Source organism: Haliotis asinina, chromosome 8 (genome assembly GCF_037392515.1).
Source record: "Haliotis asinina isolate JCU_RB_2024 chromosome 8, JCU_Hal_asi_v2, whole genome shotgun sequence".
NCBI lineage: Eukaryota > Metazoa > Mollusca > Gastropoda > Lepetellida > Haliotidae > Haliotis > Haliotis asinina.
In genome coordinates, this window is record NC_090287.1 from 51,205,285 (window position 1) to 51,230,254 (window position 24,970).

The following is a 24,970-nucleotide window of genomic DNA, read 5'->3' on the forward strand; positions in this document are numbered from 1 at the left end:
CATACTGATGCCATTTCTTAAATAAATGTGTTATATACATTTGAGCCCCATTATCTAGATGGTAAAGTGTCAGCTGAAATCCTTAGAACTTTTCCAAAATTAACAACTTATGAATGCATATATTTTGAAAAGTTGTTTCCTGAACGATGGAAGAAGGGGTTGTGTAGCCCAGAGGTTAAAGCATTAGCTTTTCATACTGAAGGCTCGGGTTTGATTTCCCACATGGGTACAATGTGACAAGCCAATTTCTGTTGTCCCCTGCCGTGAAATTTGCTCCAGTACTGCTTAAGGCGATGTAAATCCCAGCTCACTAACTCACTTGATCAATGGGGTCTGACATGATCAACTTTATGATCAAAATGTTAGATTGCTATATACATTTTAATAGTTTAATTATCATGGCCTGGGGTCAAAGGTTAAAGTTGAACAGAGTTTAATGCTACTTTGAATAATAGTTGATGAGAATCTGATGTCACTGTTGCTGAAGGAACCCTAAATGCAAGATGTCTGACATAAGTGACCATATCAGAGTTGCAAGCACATCTTGGGATTGCTGGAGTGTAAGATAGGTGAGCCGTTTTCTGGGTCAATGCATGATGTTTTGCCTGTCATGTGATTGATTCTAGAGTTGGTCTGCGTGTTGCAAAGTACTCCTCATTGAGCTGTAGACCTTCGTCATCATCTTCAATCTCTCCCTCGAACATCTGCATCAACAACACCTCCACCTTCTTGCGACCTGGAAATAACAGATTTGGGTAACAAAGAATACCTTAAACTGCCCTTCCTTAATTACTATTTCAGCATGTTCAGTGAAGAAAAAACTATTCTGTGTACAATTTACTGTAAGATTATATTTGAAGACATCTTGCTGGAATGAAAAGAAGACAACAAATCAGTTGGGATTAAGAAATGTTGGTCAAGGGGAGTCCTCAGATTGGTGACCATGTTTGACAGCTTGACTTTGAGAATTTCTAGGAATTCTGTCTGACTCAACAACAATGCAAACATGATACATGGGGTCTCTCCCAAGGCAAGTTTGTTTGCCCAGCTGTGAATGGGTACCCGGTGGGAAAAGTCATACGACTTTTAACCTTCTAGCGCCTAACAGGCAGCTTGGGATAACTGGGTAAAAATGTCAGTGCTCTGAGCATGCACAACAGCAAGGATCCAAGTGCTTTATAAATGCCCATAAGTGTTAATATATTTCACAGACTAAAAGTAGTAATCATCAGAGGGGTTTGGATGATCCTGGCACAGCCAGCCTGGTAGGGCTCATCATCAGCTCAGAGCCCCTGTCCCCACTACAAGTGGCAAATGGGACTTCTCTCAGGAAACACTGCCCACTTGAACCCGAAATTTATGGTGAATATGTAGACTCCTTAACACTGCAGCCTTCTGTGTTACATTTCACATTTTAGACCACCTGACTTTATCCACATGAAGGAGTTAGTAGGATTGCTAATCTGTTCCACACTCTGCATGCACACATGATGCAATGGCTTCTCAGAAAGCTTCTCCACAGATGATCGACTCTGGGCAGACTTGGTGAATGACTTCACCTGGTTTACTCCCATTGCTGTACCATTCAGCAGTACACTGAACCTCAAATTTCAGCTTAGTTATCAGAAATGATCATCCTGATCAGGCGGTGAAGACGCTGGATGACCTGTTTTGTCCAGTCTCTAACAGGAGAGGACTGGCATGGCAAAAGTAATGGTGGCTTTGACCTCCTTACGAGCATTTAGCTCTGTGCCCCAGATTTTCTTTAAGCGAGATTTATACTTGAACCGAAAGTTGTCTTGAATCTGGGTACTCTGGAGCATGTCTCCAGCTGATCTTCCACAAGCTGCTAAATGACTCCTCCTTATTGTAACTTGACCGATCATTATTAATATCATTACTATTATTATTATCATTACTTTCTGTTGGAAAGACAAATCTTCAGTCGACTTCTCTGTATGCATGATCCTTCTCTGTACGCATGATCTTTCTCTGTATGCAAGATCCGGCTGTTACATACTGCATCTAAATAGTTTTTCAGGATGCAGTGATTCCTAGTTGTACATTTCGTTCTCAGGATAGTATGGGGTAAAAGTAACAGGATAACAGGGTGTCAGGCATTCATGAATATGGATATTGGAATATGGATTACATTCTGGGCCAAGAAGTGGTTGGAGCCTCTCAGTAGTTTATCAAGGAGACCAAGGTTGCAATACTGATTCAACAAAATCTATTAACAAGAACAAACATGGACAATATCAGATTTGTTTTGTGTTATTCCCCATTTCTCTTTTCAGATGATAAAAAAACTAAAACACTTTGGTATAATATTCCACTTCCATATTACAATTTACATCACAGAACAAACTAAGTAAAACAAAATATGGCAACATGAAGCTGTTAACAGCAGGATAATAGAATGTACATACTTTTCTTCTTGAGATGAAACTTTAGTCCTGTTTCCTGTGAAAGGTCTGGGATGCTCTCACTGTCAGAGTCATCTCCCTTGTCATCCTCTCTTCTGTCTGGGGGTACTTCATTTTCTATGAGTTCTATGGAATCTGTTGATGTTGAAATTGCAGGGTTTGGCTTCTTGCTAGAAAAGCATTTAGAACAAATGTTAACTGTGAATAAATAGAAACAGCAGCTTTCATCTGGCATCAAAGTGAGAGAATGAATGAGTGAGTGAGTGTGCATGCGTCCGTACATGACTGAGTGAGTGAGTGAGTTTAGTTTTACACTGCACTCAGCAATATTCCGTTTATGTGGTGGCAGTCTGTAAATATTCAAGTCTGGACTGGACAATCCAGTGATAAACAGCATGAGCATCAATCTATACACACACCTGCCAATGCCAAGGCCCATTTCCTTGATCTTGGCCTCAACTTGCGACTCTAGTTTGGGAACCTTCTGCAGAGAATACTCCAGGATGAATGCTTCTAGGATGAATGCTGTGAAAATACTGCAAGGAGAACACGTCACATGGAAGTTGAGGTTATAACTGTCAAGGACAACCCACAACACAAAGTCCCAATACTGTACAATGAGCAAGGTGAAAAAAACTGCAAAGTACAAACTTCAATAAAGCATTTTCTATACTGACTGGTTAATGGTTGTACTTGCACTGCAAACACTTCAGGATACTGTTAAGATAGATTGCATTTTCAAACAACAATTGATCTATTTTTTGCCAACAACCCTGTTGAGATTATGCCGGTGTACCCATATTTGTGATATGTTTTCTAATTTTAAGAAAATGGTGTACAAAAGAAATATCTGAATTTGGTGATTGTACTTATAAAGTTGACTTACTTGAGGACCAGCACAACACATGTGAGATGGAAGAGAAAGAAATATATCCTGGCGGCCTTGTGGGTTACCAGCACAAACCCTGATGTGAGCAGTGAGATAGAGTTAAGGTAAAGATGGCGGACTTATCCATAACTTTTACAATACACATTACAGTAATGTTTGTTGAAACCTAGGCTGGTGGGTGAAAATACCAGATTTGGACTCTTCAGATTGATTGATTGATTGATTGATTGATTGGGTTTGATTGGTTGGTCTTTAATTCCCACATTCAGCAATATTCCAACTATTCCAGTCTTTAAATCATTGAGTCTGGACCAGACAATGCAGCGACCATCAATCTATACAACTGGGATATAATGACATGTGTTTGCCACTTTTGATGACAAGGATGGGTTACTGAAGATCAATTCAAACCCGGGTCTTCCTGAGTTGGGTCAAGAGCGAATGAGTGAGTGAGTGAGTGAGTTAGTGAGCAAATGAGAAATAGAGAGAGTACCTTACATAAATGATACGCTATTATTACTGAGATAGTGTCTGTTTATAGTTCATTGACCAAAAGGATATCATGCCATTGATTGACTACAGTCAACTCAAACAGCAACACAATTGACTTGAGCAGATCGTTGAAGTTGTTACTACAGTAATGAGACTTGTAGAATGTGGAATCCTTCAGAGCTGGGTTGCCACAATATCTCTGACTTTCCAGTACTGTTGACTCGTTGTAGCCGAAATATTGTATCTTATTGTTGAAGATTTCCATCCCAATAATAGCATAGAAGTAGTAGAATACCTGTGAACAGTCACCATTCTTGTAAGGAAGTTCCTTCACAGATTTGATTATGACTTTGGAAGTAGAAATTTCAACTGCACTCAAATAAACATTCAAAGAATGTGCACTTGATTGTAAATTCACTTTAGTATGGATAAAATTGACATGGAAAACATTTATTTATGGATTACTGGTATTAGAGTTTATGTCAATTCCACCTGTAGCCAAAGCCGAATTCACACTCAGGCAGAGCAAACAATATGGCATAAGATTCTCCAGGGCTGTGTTCCTCAATGTGATCATAGTACTAAGGTGATCATAACTCCCACACTTTGAAAATGAAACATACAACTTTATGCATGACAATTTTTGTTTATTGCATTAAAGGTCACATGCAATGTAAAACGCAACTTTACAGATTCTGGTACCTTTCGGTATGCACTTACCGAAACAAATCATAAAAAATGCCAATTCAACCTATAAAGTTGAAAAAAAAATGCAATGAAAGAAAAGTCAGTGAAATCATAGTTCAAACGTTTCACTAAATTTCCCCCAGCGCTGGGGGGAAAACTGGTTTCAACATCTGTGCTGCGCTGCGTCCATGACGCATGCGCTCTGAATAGGTTCGTGGAGCTTGAAACACTATGCATGCCCAGAGTCTAAGGTCGTGAGCAGTAGTATAATCTTGTTGTGTACACAAACAAGTAAATAATCTACACGTTATGTAAAAAAACTTGTTGATTGTGGTAAGCAGTCTCTGTCTCAGAGAAAGCTCAGTGTCTGGTTTATTCACACCTATATGTCTGCCTGCCTGTCTGCTAAAGACAACATGCATTACACAGCTTCAATCATTGACCACGTGCAATTTGAACTTAACACCTATCCGACTATAAGACATAAATGCAACATATGTCATATTTGGGATTTCACTTTCTTAGTAAAGTACAAATTCTAGTACTTTTTTCGGTTGAGTCCCATGCGGGATTCGAACCCGCACCCACAGAGTCAGGCACCTAATCGCCAGCACACAAAGTCAGCCGCCTAGCCCGCTCAGCCACCGCGACTTCCAAGAAAGAAAGTGAAATCCCAAATATGACATATGTTGCATTTGACCACTTTCTAAATGGCATCGTGTAATCATAGCTTTCGGCCGTGGGACTATGAATCCATGCTGAAACGACGCATCAAGTACACAAAAAGAAGTTGTTATTCATAAAGAATCTTACTTTCTTGTGACTCGCCATACTTCTAACATGCCCATCAAACAGATCATCTTTCTGTACATACAATGAACCCTCAGCATATCAGCAAATGAAACAGCCAATCGCAAGCCGTCGTTACACTTGAGTGCAGATCCATCCGCTACGACAGGGTTCGGTCTCCCGAAGGCTTCGTTTTGGGGGAAGTAAGCCCAAGTACAAAATAATGCACTTTTGAATCGTGATTGTACGCTTATAAGTTTGTTTATTTGTATTTTTAAAAGCAGCAATGTATATTGTATGTCATGAATAAGTGATAAATGTGTTTTCATTATGCTTGATTTTTTGGTTGCATGTGACCTTTAAGCAACATTTTGAGTTTCGGCTGGTTGAGTTTCAACATGTTGAGATTTTTACATCGTTATCATGCTAAAAGTGTCTCATTCTCTAACATTGACTTACGACTGTCACAGCACTATGATCGCTTTGAGGAACGGGACAAAGTTCAGCTGGGTGCACATTAAATAGTCAAACAATAAAAAGACCAGACTAATTTTACGTTTACTTTTCAATGCACCATTATTATGACTAAAAAGATGGCAAGAAATATTGCAATATATTTAAACATTATCATCTATGCCAATAATTCGCAGTTTAACTTATTCTTCTTTTCCAAGTACTAACCATTATGACGCCACCGTAAGTCAGGATGGAAGGTCCAATATTGACGATGGTCATAATTATGACTTTAAATCTGTGAATGAGATATCAGAATACCAGTACCATATGATGAAAGATAAATACACACAAGAATATTTATTTGACAGATCTCTGGACATTTTAACAGATTAAATAAAGCATGGTAGGGATATTATCACCGAATTAGCTACAAAACTCCACCTATAACAGCAGTCTGTAGATATTGGTCTGGCAAACCATTGGTTGATTGCACGAGCATGAATCCAAGCAAATGGGAAACATCAACAGTTTCACTCTACACAGTGATAATAATGCCATGACCCGTGAAGATCAGAGTTAGAATTGATCTTCAGTAACCCATGCTTGTTGTAAGAGGTGACTAATTGGATTGGGTGGTCAGGCTTGCTGACTTGTTTGACGCATGTCATCATATCCCAGTTGCATAGATTCATGCTCATGCTATTGATCACTAATTTGTTTGATCCAGATTTGAGACTTTAAAGAGCACCACCATAGAGCTGGAATATTGCTGTGTGCAGTGTAAAACTAAACTCATTCACTCACTCTTGATGCTATTGACAAATGACCATGTCAAGCAAGATCATCTTTGTACAAAGATCATTTATGGATTAGTTCTCTGCATAATGCAATCACCCAAGTGAGGCACCTGAGGCTCGGGGTCTAGAACGAGGATGGGTCTGCTTCAAGATTCCTATTGTTTATGTAGATAAGCTTACAGTTTCTCTATGGAGGTTACTAACTTTGTTGTTAAGAGGCTTAGCTTGATAAGATTTCTGCACAAGCACCACTTACCTCTGTATGCTGCCGAACAGTTTGATTAATCTCATCACACGGAGAACAAGAAGCACATCCAGTGTGCGGAACTCGTCGGATGCTGCAACACGAACAAAGTGATAATGGTGTTATGATAAGATGGATAGAGAAGCAAGCTCATGGTCGACAAATTCCTGAAAACTCAGCACAAAATTTGAAAGGTTTTGGAGGCTGGTACCACATGTTACTGTAATAATAAGGAGGCAGAGAAAGACAGAAAAGGTTTTTCCTTTGATAATGGAGATAACACCAGCCGAAACATCAACCATTAATTATAAAAGTCAAGTTTTCCATATCAACAACTCTTTATTACTGTTGGGAATTGGTTCAAATCTAATAATAGATGATTGGTTCATTACAACTGATAAATCATTGAAAATAATTGGTTTGCATTATTTATGAAATTTTCATGGTTATTTTTGTTAATGCACAAAGAAATATAGGAAAAACATGTTGTTCTTTGGGTTTTGTTTTTGCAAATTGCACAAAATTTGCAATTTTCACATCTTTAAAGATGACTAGTATGTTAGGAATATAAATTTCTTGGAGTCTTAAAGATTAATGCAATCATGACTTTGAGCAGACGAAACCAAAATTGTGAAAAATTTTATTAATGTAAACAAGTGCTCCATGATGTTTGTTTGTGTTTGATTATGTAGAAACATGATTGATTGCTCGGTCAATTAGTCACTGTGACCAACTTCGATTATTTCAATTAATCGCACCAAAACTAGTCTCTGTGGGTATTCTTATAACTGTCATCTATAGAGAATGCCTCTAGAAGTTGAGAAGACGCGAAAGGTATCAAAGAAGGTGATGACATCAAAGTCACCCAAGCCATAAGGTGACATGATACTGGCACACATCGTACCAGGAGATGTACATATGACAGTACACATTTGGTGTCTGTGGATTATACTCCTTTTGGGGAGTCTGACTGAAGGTGCTTGTCTTGATGGGAACAACCCAAATACACTGATGTACATATGACAGTTCACATTTGGTGTCTGTGGATTATACTCCTTTTGGGGAGTCTGACTGAAGGTGCTTGTCTTGATGGGTACAACCCAAATACACTGATGTACATATGACAGTACACATTTGGTGTCTGTGGATTATACTCCTTCTGGGGAGTCTGACTGAAGGTGCTTGTCTTGATGGGAACAACCCCAATATACTGATGTACATATGACAGTACACATTTGGTGTCTGTGGATTATACTCCTTTTGGGGAGTCTGACTGAAGGTGCTTGTCTTGATGGGTACAACCCAAATACACTGATGTACATATGACAGTACACATTTGGTGTCTGTGAATTATACTCCTTTTGGGGAGTCTGACTGAAGGTGCTTGTCTTGATGGGAACAACCCCAATATACTGATGTACATATGACAGTACACATTTGGTATCTGTGGATTATACTCCTTCTGGGGAGTCTGACTGAAGGTGCTTGTCTTGACGGGAACAACCCCAATATACTGATGTACATATGACAGTACACATTTGGTGTTAATGCAGTTAATGCAAGATGGCGGACACATTTTGGGAAGGGCCTAAATATCCAAATCCAGGTGCTCCAAGAAATGACCAGCTCCAAAATTGATATGCTATTGTATGCATACAATACATATTCCAACAACCAGAAGACCAACAAAATACAAAACAAAGTAAACAAAGTAAATACACAAAGATTTATGACGGAAAACACCTCTCTATATGAATATAAAAAATATCTAAAAAAAAGACAGACAAAAATACTAAACAACATCAACAGCAGATTTCTAAATTCAGAATTACAGAATATCAAAACTAGTTCACAATGACTTGCTAGGAGCATGTTGAGAAGGACAAAAATAAACAAAATAGAAATATTAAGGGGAGGTAACTTTGATCAGAGAACTGATGAACATGACTGAGCCATGGTTTGGCTCTGTCTTATTTGAAGAGAAGGAAATAGCAGGATATACCTGAAATAATACAACAAGAAATAACAGCATAAATATAATTTTATTCAAAAATGGTTTCTTAAGAATGTATGTTTTCAAAAGAGTTCTCAAACATATTTGCAGAGATTCATAAGGAGGAGACAGAAGACTAACATACTTAAAATCCATGTTTTATTTATCAAAAGTTTAAAATCAGCAAAACAACACAAAACATGTTCACAACAAAAAGCTCTACTTACTCACTATAAGAACAATTGTGTCAGGCTACACAAGCTTCAGTTCTGATTAATGCATTATCAAATCATAAATCATCCATTTTTTATCAAAAAATATATTTAAAAGTACACTTACATGCTCCAATAATAACCTCCACTGCAGATGCTATCACACATGCAGCTATCACAAAAAAATCAAATCTGAAAAACAAATTGAAGTCAATAAGTATGTGTTCCTATCATCATTATGTAACATTTTATCTATATTGAATTTTAAAAAAAACCATTTTTGTTACCATCTAAACACCCTATATTTAGCAATCATGACAATTAGATGCAGTTCTTATATAAGTACAAAATGGCATCAAAGATATTTCTTTGAGAAATGACAATTGTTGAATCAGTTAATGGACTGTGAACTGTATTCTTGTCTTACATATTCCAGAAGCGCATGAAAAACTCTTTGGCACCATATGTATAGAGTTTCAGAAATATTTCCACCATAAACATGGAGAGGAAGAACCAGTCTGCATCGTCAATATCAAAGGCGATGAAGAAGGCATTGATGAAGATAAGGAAGTCAAAGGAATAACGGAAAAATCTGAAAAGAAAATTAGAATTCAAACGCTGATTGAGGACTTTCTCAGTCTGAATGAATATCAGGTGTTAGCAATTTGTCTTAACAAAATCATACCTTAATATCTCCAAGAACAATACCATAGATTGTTTTTGAAACCTTATGAAAATAAATATTTAATCAACATTACTGACATGGACAAATAAGACTTCATTTTAATGGGATCTGAATTTTGATTCATGACTCATGGTCATAAAACCATATAAAAACTATATGATGACCAGCTTTAAGAGGTCAGGCGTTTTCAGTGAGAGGAAAAAATACTCTGTACTGCTCAGCAATTTGAAACAAAAAACTTTAACACTTGTGAAGGTTTGGGGATAAGCTGTTAGACAAATCTGTCATATACTATACTTGTGTCGGACGACGATCTTCAGCAACATGCTGGCGTAGGAGTTATATACTTTAGGGAAATATTTCTCTATCAAAGTCTGTCTATCCTTGACCTCGCTGAGCTCCACCTGAAGAAGATCGGCAAGTCCCATGAATTGCTTCTTACCTGAAAATAAGATGTAGCAACTGAACTGAATTTTCAAACATTCTGAATTTCTTTTTTTTCAGATAGAATTTGGACCTTTATTCAATCAATTTTGCATAATTGGTGTTGTCATCTTCTAATTAAAAATATTTGGTGCAGTAATGAACTTCTTTTCTAAAACAAATGTTTTCTTGCTGTAAAACAACCAACAAATGTATTTGTGAACTCTTTAAGATATAAAAATTGGCACCTTTCTGAGTCTGTTTTTTGCTGTGTTTGCTTTGCATCACAATTATGTGTCTAAACATTGTCATTGTGATGGTATATTTTGGCCTTACTAATACATTTGAATTTCCTATTAGATTTTAAAAATAGCTTTACTGAATCTAGAAACCATGAGGAATGACTCACGTATACATTCGTTGCCCCCGATATCAAGCACCTTCATCATGACCTCGAGGTGCATAATGCTCTTGGTGGGAAGTACGATCCCCATCAGTTGGATCCAGCATCCTTTGGTAATTACATACTCTCCATTCCGACGCACCTTGAGAAGCTCAAACGCTTTGGCTAACCGACGTCGTTTTCCATACACTGACATGCGGACCTCATTCTGAAATACATCTTGCAATTACCATATGACCATATGACTGTGTTAATTATGACTGTTGCAGTGCTACTATCCCTTTGTGTAAAACCCCCTAGTCATATGAAATCCTTAGACTAGCATGAAAATGTACTTCAGGGCAGAGGGGAAGAAAAGCTCCCTTGGCTTTTGCTTGATTGTTGTTAAAGGCACCTAAAAGTTTACTAGTAAAGGAAACCTTTCAAAAAAGCTTGCAATAGACTATGAAGATACACATTAGGCCATGAAGGTTTATATTAGACCATCATGACCAATATTAGACCATGAAGGACTACAATAGGTCATGACATCATGATGACCTACATTGAATGACGATGTCATACATTAAATGATGAGTAATTACATTAAACTATGAAGGCCTACAATACCCTACGATGTCATACATCAGACACTGGATACATAAATCAGATCATGGAGGCATGCAATAGATTGATGTCATATGTTAGACCATGAAGGCTTACATTAGACCATGAAGACCTACACTGAACCATGATGCCATATGTTAGACCATGATGGCTTATAATAGGCCAGGAAGGCTTACATTAGACCATGATGCCTTAAATTAGACTGTAATGTCATGCATTAGACCATGATGACCTACATTAGACCATGATGGCTTACATTAGACCATTATGGTTTGCACTAAACCATGATGGCTTATATTAGACCATAATGTTATGCATCAGACCATGAATACAGAGATCAGATCATGAAGGCATGCAACAGACCGTGGTGTCATATATTAGACCATGAATGTTTACATTACACAATGATGGCCAACATTAGACTATGAAGGCCTAAATTAGACCATGATGTCATACATTAGACATGGCTTACATTAAAACATGAAAGCTTACATTAGACCACAATACATCAGACATACATCAGATCTTGAAGGCTTGCAACAAACCATGATGGCCAACATTAGACCATTGGGGCCTAAATTAGACCATGATACATGGTCATACATTAAACCATGATGTCATACAGTAGCTCACAGATACTTATATTAGACTTTGAATATTCAGATTAGACGATAAAAGCTTACATAAACCAATGTGGCTCACATTAGACCATGATGGTTTATATTCGGCCATCGTGTTGCTCGCGCTATCCTCATCTGGCAAGTATTGTTATGACTTAATTAGTTAATGGCGTGAATATATATGCTTATTGAATATATATGCTTATTTGTTATATACTCTTCACAAAAAGTAGTGGATAATGAACTTTCAATTTGGACAGGAAGTGTAAACATTAACAAACATTTCAAGGAAAGACATCTTATGAACACACCACCAATGCCCTCTATTACCTTCCCTAAACACAACGCATGATATGCATGTACACATTGCAGTAGCCCCATACACGTGCATGGGGTCCCATTCCTGATTTTGACGTTTTTTCAAGGTCAAGAAATCACTTAGAACATTAATTTTGACACTCATCTTGCATTACACATTTGTTAGTGTTTGTTTCTTGTGTGTTTTAAAATGAAAATCATATACTTGCAAATTACATGCCGTACACCAATCATCTTTCAAAAGCGACTAAATTCCAAATAACTGTAATGGTTGCAAGGAAGTGCAAATGGTGATGCACTCTCAAAACATTCAATAATATCACATCAACATTGATTGACTCTGATAAATCTCCTAAATATTTTGAATCGTGAATAAAAAAAATGAAGATCCCCTACTTTTTTTTTTAAGAGTATATTTGTAAAATGGAGCAGTGCCAACTTCTTTGTGACTGAAGAATGCTAACCTTGAGGTTCTTCTTGTAGTTGTTGTAGATGGCAGCCAGGACGATACTCATGAAGATGTACAGGCAGATGATGAGGTAGATGATGAAGAAGACGGCAAAAAAGTTGTTGTAGTCGTACGCTGGCATCCTGCAGAACATGTGAGGGGTAAATTCAGTGGAGTTCTTACAGGTACAGTTTCACTTAAACCAGAGTGAGTGAATGAGTTTGGTTTTATGCCGTTTTTAACAACATATTCAGTAATATCACACCAGAAATGGGCTTCACACATGGTATATATGTGGGAATCGATTCCGAGTGAGCCGACCAATTTTTCTGGCATCTTCTTAATTCCTCATACAAGGTATCATATGAACAAGAAACCTCCAAAAGTTATTTGGCATATTACTGTATGACATGGTATGAACCACAGAGCTTCTACTCTATGTGCAGGTCCCTGGCTGAGTGTTTGAGAGTGAGGGTAACAAAGGCTACAGGTACTCACATGACATCAGGGTTGTTGGCGGTTGTAACAAGGACATACAGATCCCACACGCAGTCAAGGTAGTTCTTGAAGTAAGGGTCACCATTAGGATAAACCAAGTTCTTTCTGAAAGTATTACAAAAATGTCATGTTTACAGTATATCAATATCATCTTAGAGAAGAGCTTGATAAGTTCATACCTAAAGATCACAGGCGATGATGATGAACATAAGTCAGAGATGTCATTCAATATTATTTAAACTGGAGATGTCATACATTCAGGGTCAAGAGATTCTCATGACATCTCCATTACAGAAAGCGTCCTGGTCTCACCTTTTGTAGAACAGCTTAAGAGCCAGCAGAGCAAAGAGGAAAACGCTGAGGATGAACAGGATGAGCACGTTGAGGATGTCGGGCACAGTTCGGCGTATGTTGCGAAAAGCTCGACGGATCTGTTGAAATTAGGATGAGTTAGTGAGTAAGTAAGCGGACAGGTCTGTAGGCATGCATGAGGGTAACATACACCCATAAATGAGTATTTCTGGTTTACTGCCACTTTGTACATTACACCAGTTACATCACAGAATACCAAGATGTCGGAAGAAAGTCCAAAGTGATGCAGGTCTTAGCTGTTGACCATTTTTGTGAGGTCCACAAGTACAGGTATGTTCCTGACAAACCAGAAATCAAAATATATTCAGGACAAACCAGCAGTCACAGCAAAATTTGTTCCACAGCAAATTGTGGAGACTCATTGGACAAGGCCACACATGGATCAACAAATCTTTTTGCACATTGTCCTTAATCTGCTCTTACTATGTTGTCTCCCTGTGGGGGATGAACATGTGTAGAAAATGTAAAGATGCCTTGCATTGATCAGTCTGTTCTATATCATCTCCTTAACCATGGCATTGTGATTGAAGTGTGCTCATCACATCGAAGGTGTGGGTTTGTTTCAACACATGGGTACAATGGCTGAAGCTAATTACTGGTGCCCCTCTGGCGTGCTAATGCTGTAATATTGCTAATATTCCTAAAAGTGACACTAAAACCATACTCATTCACTAAACATTACTGAGAAGTGCCTTTTTGTCTCAGTTCAACACTCAACAAGACAATTAGTTTGCCAGAATGGCAATATTTGTAGCAGAATAAGTATTTATCAGAACATGCATTTGGTCATTTTCTTTCTAGCATTCTGCTCGCAAGCAGATTCAGTTGTCACAGAATCACATGATGCCATCCTTTTCAACATGACATACTGAGGGGCATTAAAGACGCATACTGGACCTTCTATACTAAGTTTGTTTTAGAAATGTTGCTGTTTCCAAAACTACAATATGGTGAAATCATATGGTTAAAAAATGCACAACTCTGATGTTTAGGTTCGAATCCCACATTTTCAAATCACAAGGATGTGACATTTCAAATGCACCCAAGAGCATCTGTGATGACAATGCAGTTGGATGAACAGAAAACCATGGTGCACGTGCAAAGTGCACACTCAGCTCCACCAAAAGTACATGTTGAGAAATGGATATCATTCACATTCATGATGCCATGGTTGACCAACGTCCAAGGGATCCAAGTGACTCGAATGCTGCATTCTGGCCAAACACAGAGAGATCTTGCTAATCACTTCCACATCAACCAGACAACCCTTTCGAAGGACACACGGTACTGAGATGTGTCACTGACAGTTGTGTGATCTCATACCATTTGTTTTGGAAATGCTTGCAAAGACATTGTTGCATCTGTAATCATCTGTAAACACTGAGTACTGTTAACAAGTCATCATAATGACATTGCCTGTATATTCATATGGTAATTTTAGATAAATGGGAATTATATCTGACATTTATTCCTCATATGCATTTTTATTGCCTCTCAGTATAGTATTCCATCAAATGTATTCTTATGTCTGTCTCGCTGCTGTGAGGGTTAAGACAGGAGACAATTACAGATACTTTCTGTCTTTCATTATATCTCTTCAGATATTAGTTATTAAGTATTTGATGCTAGAATTCCAGGAATCAAACACTCTGTGAAATACTTAATTAGTGTTTCTTCTATTGTATTATGCTTTAAAGCATTGTTTACGCCCTGGAATATGATAATGAGATCATTCTACCTGCTTCCCATCAGAGAAGTTCACTATGAAGAACGGTCTAAGTGACCTTGACCATCTAATGGCACGGGTTGGTGGGGTGACCAGGTTTTGCCACACAATAAAACAGATGATATCGAGCACTGTCAGCTGAAAAAAATAAAACATATGTTAAAAAAAGTGATATTTTAGAACTTTTACAAGAAAACCCATCATGATACACAGAAAATCCCTTCATGATACAAAGGAAACCCACCACCTGACAAAGGAAATCAACCATTATAGGAGTAAAACTCAACAGAGTATAGGAGTAAAGTGCATGAGCACAATACAGGAGAAACTCCTAGTACACATGTACAACTCACCACAATACAGGATAACCTCACCAATGCACAAGTATAGCTCACCACAATACAGAAGAAACTCACCAACACACAAGTACAACTTACCACAATACAGGTTAAACTCACCAATACACAAGTATAGCTCACCACAATACAGAAGAAACTCACCAACACACAAGTACAACTCACTACAATGCAGGGTAAACTCACCAATACACAAGTACAACTAGTTTAAAATGATACAGGAGAGACTCACCAATACATAAGTACAACTCATCACAATAACAGAGAAACCAACAACACACAGGCAAAACTCACCACAATACAAGCAATGACCATGATGTTCTTGGTGTCCTTCCAGAAGTTGGTTGTGACATAGGCACAATGGCAGATACGGAAAGTAAAGTACGCCATACATATGCCCTCTACAATCATCGTAGCCTGCAAAAACAACCATGTCAGTGCCATATTTCGAAAATTTATTATGATGTGGTTATTTACATAATACATAAAGTATGCATTTGAAAACACCTTACTGTCACTTTTACAGCAGAGTATTCTTAGAAAGTAGGCCATGCAAAGCCTTGTTTAATACCATCAGCCATGTTCTATCACATCTTGATGAGGTACAGTCTACCCTGTCAGGAATAGTAAACAGAATGCTCATTCTTGTCAGCTCTTTCAATACGCATGGGTTCTGAGGACCTGTCATTGCTACCATAGACATAATAGATGGTTACTACTAGACTGGGGTTTGCATTTATGCCAGGATTCATTCCAAAGGTATTTCATATTTTACCGACCAATCAAATGTCACTATTAGGGAAAGGAAAATAACTCCAACTGCAAATTGCAGGTTTAAATGAACTTAAGGACAGTGTTTCCATCTAAAAGATTTTAAAGGGGTTTCTTTAGCATGTCAGTCCATTTTTCAATGCTGAATTTTGTACAGTATCAACAGAACTTGCAGAAATTCTTGTTTGTAGGATTGTGAACACACTGATACATGACCTTGTTGACATGTTTCAGTGACCCTATAGGTTTCAACATGAGATAGACCGATTGGTCAGTTGATGACTTTGTAAGGTCATGTAAGTCTCACCCAGTATGGTGCCAGCCAGCCAGGAACAGCTGGGTACTCAACCAGCGCAAGGGCAAGGTCAATCATGATGAAGAAGTACAGCAGCCATCGCAAGTAGAACTTGTGGTATAATATATATGCTCTGAAACCATAAAGGGAGGCTACCTGTGGGTGAGTGTGACTGTATGTCCTCTTCAAAAGAGGGAACTTCAAGGGATTTCAAGTGTTCCACTATCATTCGCATAAAGTAACTAGAGAAGCATAATAAGCATGAGTTAGGATGAGGAAAAATTAAAGTTTATGTAATTCGTGAACTTCAGGTTTCAAGGTGCTTGATTCCAGAACTGTATTAGTGTTAAAATGAGTGAGTTGATGCGGTGCTCTAATTGGTCAAATAAATGTCCTTTGGAATTGACCTGCAAGGAAATGTTCTCCAGTTCTTTAGATAGCAGTAACAAATAGCTTACTTCACGTGTTCATGGTCTGTTTTGAATTCCATGTTCCGACCTCGTTTTGCATCCAACACCAGAGTTGCAGCAAGCAACAATTTCTGAAAACAGAATGACAAAATGTTCACAGTTGCATACACATAAAATGTGTCCTCAGAGTGAGTGAGTGAGTGAGTGAGTGAGTGAGTGAGTGAGTGAGTGAGTGAGTGAGTGAGTGAGTGAGTGAGTGAGCGAGCGAGCGAGCTGGGATTTACACCACTTTCAGCAATATTCCAGCAATACCATGGAGGTGAGGACACCACAAACTGGCTTCACACAATGTACCCATACAGGGAATTGAACCTGGGCCACCCCACTGCCCCACTGAAATCTGAGTGAGTTAAAATTTAGTTTCATGACGCTCTTAGCAAATATTCCATCAATATCATGGCACTGGACACCAGAAATGTGGATATCAGTGATTGAAGCTGAGTCTTCAGCATGATGGCCAGATGCTTTAATCACTAGACTGTTAGCATGCCCACCAATGAAATATGAAGGGAAAAGGATGGTTAATACAAATTAGGCATACACTCTATTTTCTCTATGAGATGTTTTATCCTTTGCTAAAAAATAACATGCAAAGCATTAGACATTTCACAATCTCAGACTGTTCATGTCTTAGTTATATATAAGAAAATTATTTCAAGGTGGAATTAAGGCCACATCCTACAGACCAACTATCTCATTCAAAACCACACAAAATCTATATTTAAAGGAAGACTTTGATCCTCTATCTGGTGTCCATTTCAAGTCGACACACAATGATCTATGATCGGTGTGAACATGTCATTAATATCTAACAGCTACAAGATTGAATAACATCATAATATATGAGCTATTAGGCAAATGTGTATTGAATCACTTTTATGAAACTCTCTGGGGCATATGACCAGAGATGAGTCCTATCTCATTACTTGATGATATTCAAGGCTGATTTTGATCATGTATTGTAGGTACTTGTGACTCTCCCACACATTAAACAGAGTTGTGAATATCTCTTTTTATGACTTTTAGAAATGTACTGTCCCAAAAAAGAAATGCATGGACAAGAAACCTGTTATGAAAATGTTGTGTTTTCAAACATGTATGACTTGCCCACAAATAGACTTTAGTACATGAAATTTTACATCAGTTTAGAAGGAGGTAATTGTTATACAAGCAAGTTGATACGTTTAGAAAATGGAGGCACTGAGTGTAATGGTGACGACGACAGACGCCTGTTAACAGAAGAATGGTAATCTCCAGAATGCATTCTTTCACTGGTGACGTTCTGTACTGCAGTGTCAAGATGTGACATAGTGATTTGACCTTGAAACTTCTTCAAAATGAATGGAAATATCTGTATATGAGTAGTATAGGGAATGACAGTCCGAAAACACTTTTCAAAAACCCCTCTAAAAAGCCTCATTTACTAAATGAGGCTTTGGTGGGACCATTAGCTCTTGCTACTATTGCCCCTACTACAAAGCCACGCCATCACGTTTACCGTGACTTGGCAGGCGGTAATACTGTGCCGTACGGTACGATCAATAATTCTTCTCTTACAAATCCCCTACCCGGCCCATCCCTCAAGTAGTAGAAGTTAGGTTCGTCGGCTTTCATATCCACTTTATCTATGTTGTAAGTTTTGACTGACCATATAGGATCGGTGGCTCGCTTACGGCTATCGCCCTCGTGTTCCCCCGGCTGGTATAAATACCTAACTAAGGCCCTATCCGGTATCTGTTTCTCCTTTCCACGCAATGGAGCAGACGACTCTGCTAACACTGATTTTAGTTTGATAGCGTCTGCCGGTTTCTTACCAGTGAGCCGGGTGACTTCATGGTTGATTGCCGACACCACCTCGGGTAACCTCGCTACCCATTCGGTCGATCGTTTTCCAGTGGTTGTCATTTCCCTAGCATATTGATGGCCGAACAAGCGCTCAGCCAAAGTCCTATTAAATCTCTCAACTATAGCTTGGCTGCGATGGGCTCCGGCCGTGCCACGTCTGACCTTTGTATCGTGTTTGGCTAGCAGTTGTGAAACGGCACCCATGAACTCCCGTCCTGGATCAACTTGCAGCTCTGTTGGCCAAGTCAGCGGGCTGCGTTTGTATATGCGTTCTAATCCTTTGGCTACTTTGGCCGAATCTTTCGTGGTCAAGGGTTCGGCTTCCTTGTAACGACTGGCTACGTCCACTACGGTTAAGGCATACTTGTACCTCTTATCATGAGGTAGGAACAGTAGGTCTGCCTGGTGAATGCTATTAGGTATGTTAATTCTGAAACTCCTTCTAGGTACGTAGCGTGGCGCCGGCAAATAGATCTGCCACAGGGCTTGTTTTTCAAGCCACGCTTTGGCTTTCTCTGGTGATACTCGTGCCATTTTAGATAGCTTATCTACTGCGCTAGCTCCTTTCCAATATCCACGCGGGCTGTAATAAATAGCCTCAAATTTTTTCATGTCCATACGCGTATGTGTTTATACCATCAATAGCTATCCAACGTTTCGTGTCCATAGGCGATAGGGACGTCTTGTTTATAGTCAGTCCGTATATCTTATGCCCATCACTTCTAAGCGTGTTCATCTTATGCCTAAAGGTACGGGTCTTGAACAGGGCCTCCTTGAATCTGGCGTGTTTGATGTGTTGTTTCACCACATACTTCTTAACCCCTTTAGCTTTTCGGATCTCACTATTGTCGGCTTTCAATATAGAATACATCTTAGGTCTTAAACCTATGTACTCAGCTATTGGCGTGCCAGCACACTCGTCCTTCATCTTACCTAGGACCTTTTTATTTACCGTGCTGTGCATGGTATGGGTCTTAGGATAGTCGCTGGTGTCGTATAAATCGATGTGTTTTTTCATATCCTCGTACACGTCCTCGGTTCGAATCTCCATCAGCAGGGAATCCGTGTCAGTGTACAGCACTTCGCACCTGTCGCCGTACTGTTTCTTGAGCTCGTTGTAGTAAAAGTCGTACATCAGGTGTTTGGATAAATCGAGGATACTCATCCCAACGTAAACAGGTCGGTTGAATTTTATGTGACTTTTCTTCATGTGTATGGCAACTAGGTCATCTGTGAATATTTTATTACGGTTGAATGCCGGACTGGCTATCAATTTCCTGAGCTTGTCTTCCTCACTAGATCTAACCAGTTTCACGGTTACGCGTTTCCTCAGGTTTTCCATAGTCTTACCAAACACCGAGTTGTTCATGAGCTTGTAGAGATTTTTCTCAAAATCACTGGTGGCTTTTTTTCGTAGGTCTGTGTTCATTCTGATGTAGGGCTCCATCCATGGGCTCTGGTCGAACATGAGCACCCTGTGTATTTTGGTCAGCCTCATACCCAATGACAGGTACAGCTGTAGGTTGCGATAGTGAACTATGTACTTGGTCTTATTCATTAAGTTAGGCACGAGTTTCTCAACGTCCGCCACACGACCACCTGACAAGTTATGTTGGTACTCAGACATCCAGTCTGGGTTAACCCTCATACGTTCGGGTGCAAGGGGATAGCTGTTGTGTGATGTGTGTAATTCATTGGGATACTCTAAGTCAACTTCGAGGATATACCCTTTGTTCGAATCTGGTGCAATACTCATAATATCAATGTTTGGTACCCATTCGAATCCTCCTGTAGGTAGATACTGGCTCATGGCCCAGCCGTACAGGTTGTTTGCGTCGAGGTAGAGAATGTGATTGGTTGGTTTGTTAGGATCGTAACCTTTCACGTATTGATTATTTGCTTTCGCGTATCGTTTGGATGCCATGGAAATCCCACCTCGCAAGCCTTTCTCAATGAATAGGTGCATATCGTAATCTGTGAGCAATTCTAAATTAACTCCGGTCTTTCTAAGCAAGGCGTCCCACGACAGACCTGGGCTGGTGTAATACCATGCGGGGTCGAGTTTATACTGCTTTAAACATGTTTGCCGAAACGTCTCGAACACGTCGGCTAACAGCAGTACATCTGTCCTCAAGTACAGGTCGTGATAATCGCCAAGGTTCTTACAACCAAGTTTATTCCATACGTTAATCGCGTGCGAGTAATCGTCTCGTGAGACGGACGCCTCATTCAGCTTGCTATAAAAACAGTCGATAGGAGGTAGTCTGGTCTCTGTGAACTTAGCCCAGCTATCCATGTACTCATATGGGTACACGCCCTTCCTCATGAGCAGGTGTCTAGTCTCGGCGTCTGTGTATCGATCTGTGATAGGGAAGGTATTGTTGGCCTTGACCAGACTGTCGAGTGACGACAGGAGGAATTGAAACGAGTCAATGAACCTAAGTCCGTTTAAGCTGAAGGAGATGTATCTCTCCATGTTGTTGGGGATGCACGATATATTACCATCGATTTTCGCGATGGCCTGCATGATCAAGTGAGAGTCGTATCCTCTCAAGTTGTGAAAGACAACGGGAATGTTTATTGTCTTAGGATTGATTTTAAGCTTGAGGTTGCACGCGTTGTGAGCGGCGCCTCTATACTTACCAGTTATGTGGCAGTGATCTCTCACCGAATCACCGTTAAGTGGCGAGTCGCACACATGACAGTTAGTGCTACTGGCGTGAGCTAGCTTGTCGGCTCTGGTCATACGCATTGGAGCGATTCTATACAATGCATTCCTAATAATTTTTTCTTCCTCCTGTAAGCACTTTAGAAACCTTTCAGCCGCGTCAGGACCCCTATACACTACCGGAGCTTTCGTTTCCCCGTCACAACGGGCGACAATGTATCCAAACGAACAGGCTTTATGCTCTTGTGTTTTGTGTGTGAAGGCACCACTGGGAGCCTCGCCGGCGGCAGCCACTAAGGCTTCGAAGTCGGCGTATATTATATAAGGCACAGACATTTGGTTCTTGTGATTGTCGAATTTTAGGATATTTTCACCTTCCTTAGGCATGTCGACTCGTATGGCCGTCTGCCCAACACCTTGGCAATCCTCCAGGTGGGATTCTAATAAATCGGCCCGACTGAAACAGTGTAGGCATCGTACACAAAAGTGTTTTTCCCCATCGTGTTTCGACTGGTCGTGTAACAACCGGCTGAGATGTTTTATCCACGTGTAGTGATACTTTTCACCTTTTTGAATCATGAATAAATTAATAACTTGACAATCCTTCACCGGGCTGACCCTGTGTATTATTGTTGTATTACCTTCGTGACCAAAAACATTTATAGCCAGATTATTCTGTTTTTCTACTTTAGTAATCTGGGTTATTGGGGTTGGTTCATCTATACCATCCCAGTTGAGCCCATCGTCCTGTGGATAATTAGAAGGCCTGTTCGGATTAGTGGCAGCTGGAAATATGGCTGACCTGAGAGATAACCTCAAGCAATCGTTTCCTCTATTCTTAACGTTTACTATGGCTTGTTTGTTCTTATAGTAGGGAGGCAAGTCTAGGTATGACCCACCTCTGAACGGCACGTATTTAGCTATATCTAGATAGACGTTATCGATTTTATCTACAGCCCACCCGGACCCTAAGTGTGTGTAGCGTTCTAGGTATTCTCGTATCTGCTGAAAACTATTATCGATTGATGTGTCAATGGTCTCTGCATGTGTGACGACCTCTTGTTTACCTCGGAAGTAAGGTTGAAAATACTCAGTGGTACTCCCAACCTGTTTATCGAGTGACATTTTCACTGTGATCTGAAACTTGATACTTCCTAGATTATTTAGTTCCTGGTTGACCTTATCAGCTATCAGAGGCTTAATATCTGTAATATCTATGTTTCTATCAATGTGCATGCGCCAACCTCTCAAATAATTGCCTACGGCGTGCTCAGTGCGCACAAACTGTAGGTCAATAGCTCTATTCTGTCGTAATAATTCTACAAGCTGTGGTTTTCTCATACGAGAATACCCACCTAAACCCAAATCGTGTGCCTCGGCTTTCAGTTGTTTTATAGTTGGACGTGCTACTGGGGTATGTGATAACAATGTGGTTAACCCGGCTTTCCCCAGTTTTGAATAACCCGTGTATCCAAGCTGTTTCGCTTGAGCTTTTAACTGTTTTACCGTAGGAGGGACTTCTAAACCTAGTAATCTCAACAATGCTGGCTTCCGCATTCTAGAATACCCGATAACACCTCTCTGTTTTGCGACCCTCTTGAGCTCGCGCACAGTAGTCATTGTGTTTACACCTAAGAGAACTAATGTCTAATTGGTTCACAGTAAGGGGAGGTAACTCCTCCACTCTTGATAAAAAATATTTTATTTCTTGTAATCACTTATTAACCAAACTCGGTTTGTTGGCCACAATTCTCGTAAGTCTTCCAACAGCTTGTGTGAATCTATGTAGGCATCGATCAGTGTTTGGTTATTTGATAACAATTCGATTAACCCGGCTCTCCCCAGGTTTGAATAACGCCGGCATCCAAGCTGTTTTGCTATAGCTTTTAATTGTTTTACCGTAAGATAGGCTTCCATATTCAAGAATGTACAGTAGACATGTTTACACCTAAGAGAACCAATCTCTAATTGGATTTTATCTTGAGCAGTCGCCTACGTTCTTTTATGTAGTCTTTTTTATTCTCGTATATGAGTTGATGTCTGACTACGTTCGCTCCGTGAGCTTTACATAAACAGTAGTGCCCTTTAACCCCGATACCACACACAGAACACGTGTAGTTAGGACTTCCCATATGGAAACAACAGAACCCCTGATTCCTGCATTTCCTACCACAGGCCTCGGTCTTCCCCATAAGTATATATTCGCATCGGTATGGAGCGGGTCTCATGTTTACTTATATAGGTATTTTAGTTTAATTGCTTAGCAACCAACGCAGTAGCTGCTATACCCAACACTATGAAGCCCAGTTCACGATTCATTTGTCCCTTGGATGGTGTGTAGTACTGAGCGAGTGTGGGTTCATTGAGCGCTTCCAATCGTTTACCAGTTAGTAGGTAGTATTCTTTCATTGCTTCATCGACATCGTTGAATGTTTGAACGGCATGGTTTTCACGCTGGAGTTGTTCGTTAATGAAATCGAGCCTCTGGAGGCGTTTTTTAGCGTACTCGGCCTGTGCTCTTTGTAATTTCTCAGTAGCGAGATCGTGTCGCTTCCTTTCTTCCTGTATTTCAGCCGCGTGATCATCTCGTAGTTTCGAGAAGAGGAAATTACTCCCGGAAAATGCCAGGGCATTCACTAACGCCCCACCAACCATCATAGCTATCGTGGCCATCCCTATATTTATTTCATTATATTATCAGGTATTATTCCTTGTTTTACTAGGATGTCTTTTGTGGCCATCGCCATACCAAGGTTCATTATGAGCATACCCATATCCTGCAGGTTGAAATCTAGCTTGATAGTTGGTTGTTTAAGCACCATTTTAGTCAACCGAGCGTACCCTACGGCTAGACTGGCTACCACTGTGGCGTGGTATGCGTCGTTGACGAACGTTTTCCCCTCAGACATTATGTATATGATATAAAATATTTTAAATTATAACATGATATGCGGGTCTACCATGGGGGATACCCCCATACCCTCACTGTTCTCACTGTTGGGTTGTGGCTCACTGTGGGAGGTGTATAACCATGTTATAACCACGGCAGCAGTTACACCTACAGCCAACAACAGTCGGGTTGGATTGGTCACTTTATGTTGGTTACACCACCGTTTTTTACCGGCAGCTACTCTCTTAGGATTCTTCTGTCTGGTTACTGTTGGAGGTACCTCCACTGAAGGGGTCACTGTTGGGGGTGGGGTCTCCTCCATCACTGTTGGGGGTACCTCCACTGGGGTTTCCTGTGCAGCATCCATCTATACTATTATTATTATTCTTTCTCTCAAATTGGCAATGTTTTGCCGTGATAATCGCCGCCGTCACTGGGGCCAACAACATACCATATTTGTGGTACAGCCCGCAGCTGATAGAGCTCACGGCGTGTTCGATAAAAGGGTCTTTATCTAGGTCCTCCCACAGGTAAAGTCGGCGCTCTGGTGGAATGGGAAGGAAGTGTGATACAATACCGGTGTATATCTGG

The 24,970-nt window shown here is 39.8% G+C and overlaps 1 protein-coding gene across 1 annotated transcript in view; it reads right to left on the reverse strand.

The window, feature by feature from the left end:
* Positions 1–337: 337 nt before the first annotated feature.
* The window catches only part of LOC137294978 (two pore calcium channel protein 1-like), a 35,464-nt gene continuing 10,831 nt past the window's right edge, over positions 338–24,970 (reverse strand). Inside the window, exons 2-19 of the mRNA XM_067826214.1 lie at positions 16,965–17,047; positions 16,519–16,639; positions 15,735–15,857; positions 15,097–15,222; positions 13,299–13,417; positions 12,987–13,091; positions 12,505–12,631; positions 10,503–10,704; positions 9,968–10,112; positions 9,413–9,577; positions 9,113–9,177; positions 6,793–6,874; positions 5,965–6,034; positions 3,877–4,102; positions 3,313–3,403; positions 2,846–2,962; positions 2,430–2,596; positions 338–736 (exon numbers count right to left, since the gene is read on the reverse strand). Of these exons, the coding sequence (XP_067682315.1) occupies positions 609–736; positions 2,430–2,596; positions 2,846–2,962; positions 3,313–3,403; positions 3,877–4,102; positions 5,965–6,034; positions 6,793–6,874; positions 9,113–9,177; positions 9,413–9,577; positions 9,968–10,112; positions 10,503–10,704; positions 12,505–12,631; positions 12,987–13,091; positions 13,299–13,417; positions 15,097–15,222; positions 15,735–15,857; positions 16,519–16,639; positions 16,965–17,047 (2,262 nt within the window). The 3' untranslated portion in view covers positions 338–608. The remainder of the gene's footprint in view (positions 737–2,429; positions 2,597–2,845; positions 2,963–3,312; positions 3,404–3,876; positions 4,103–5,964; positions 6,035–6,792; positions 6,875–9,112; positions 9,178–9,412; positions 9,578–9,967; positions 10,113–10,502; positions 10,705–12,504; positions 12,632–12,986; positions 13,092–13,298; positions 13,418–15,096; positions 15,223–15,734; positions 15,858–16,518; positions 16,640–16,964; positions 17,048–24,970) is intronic.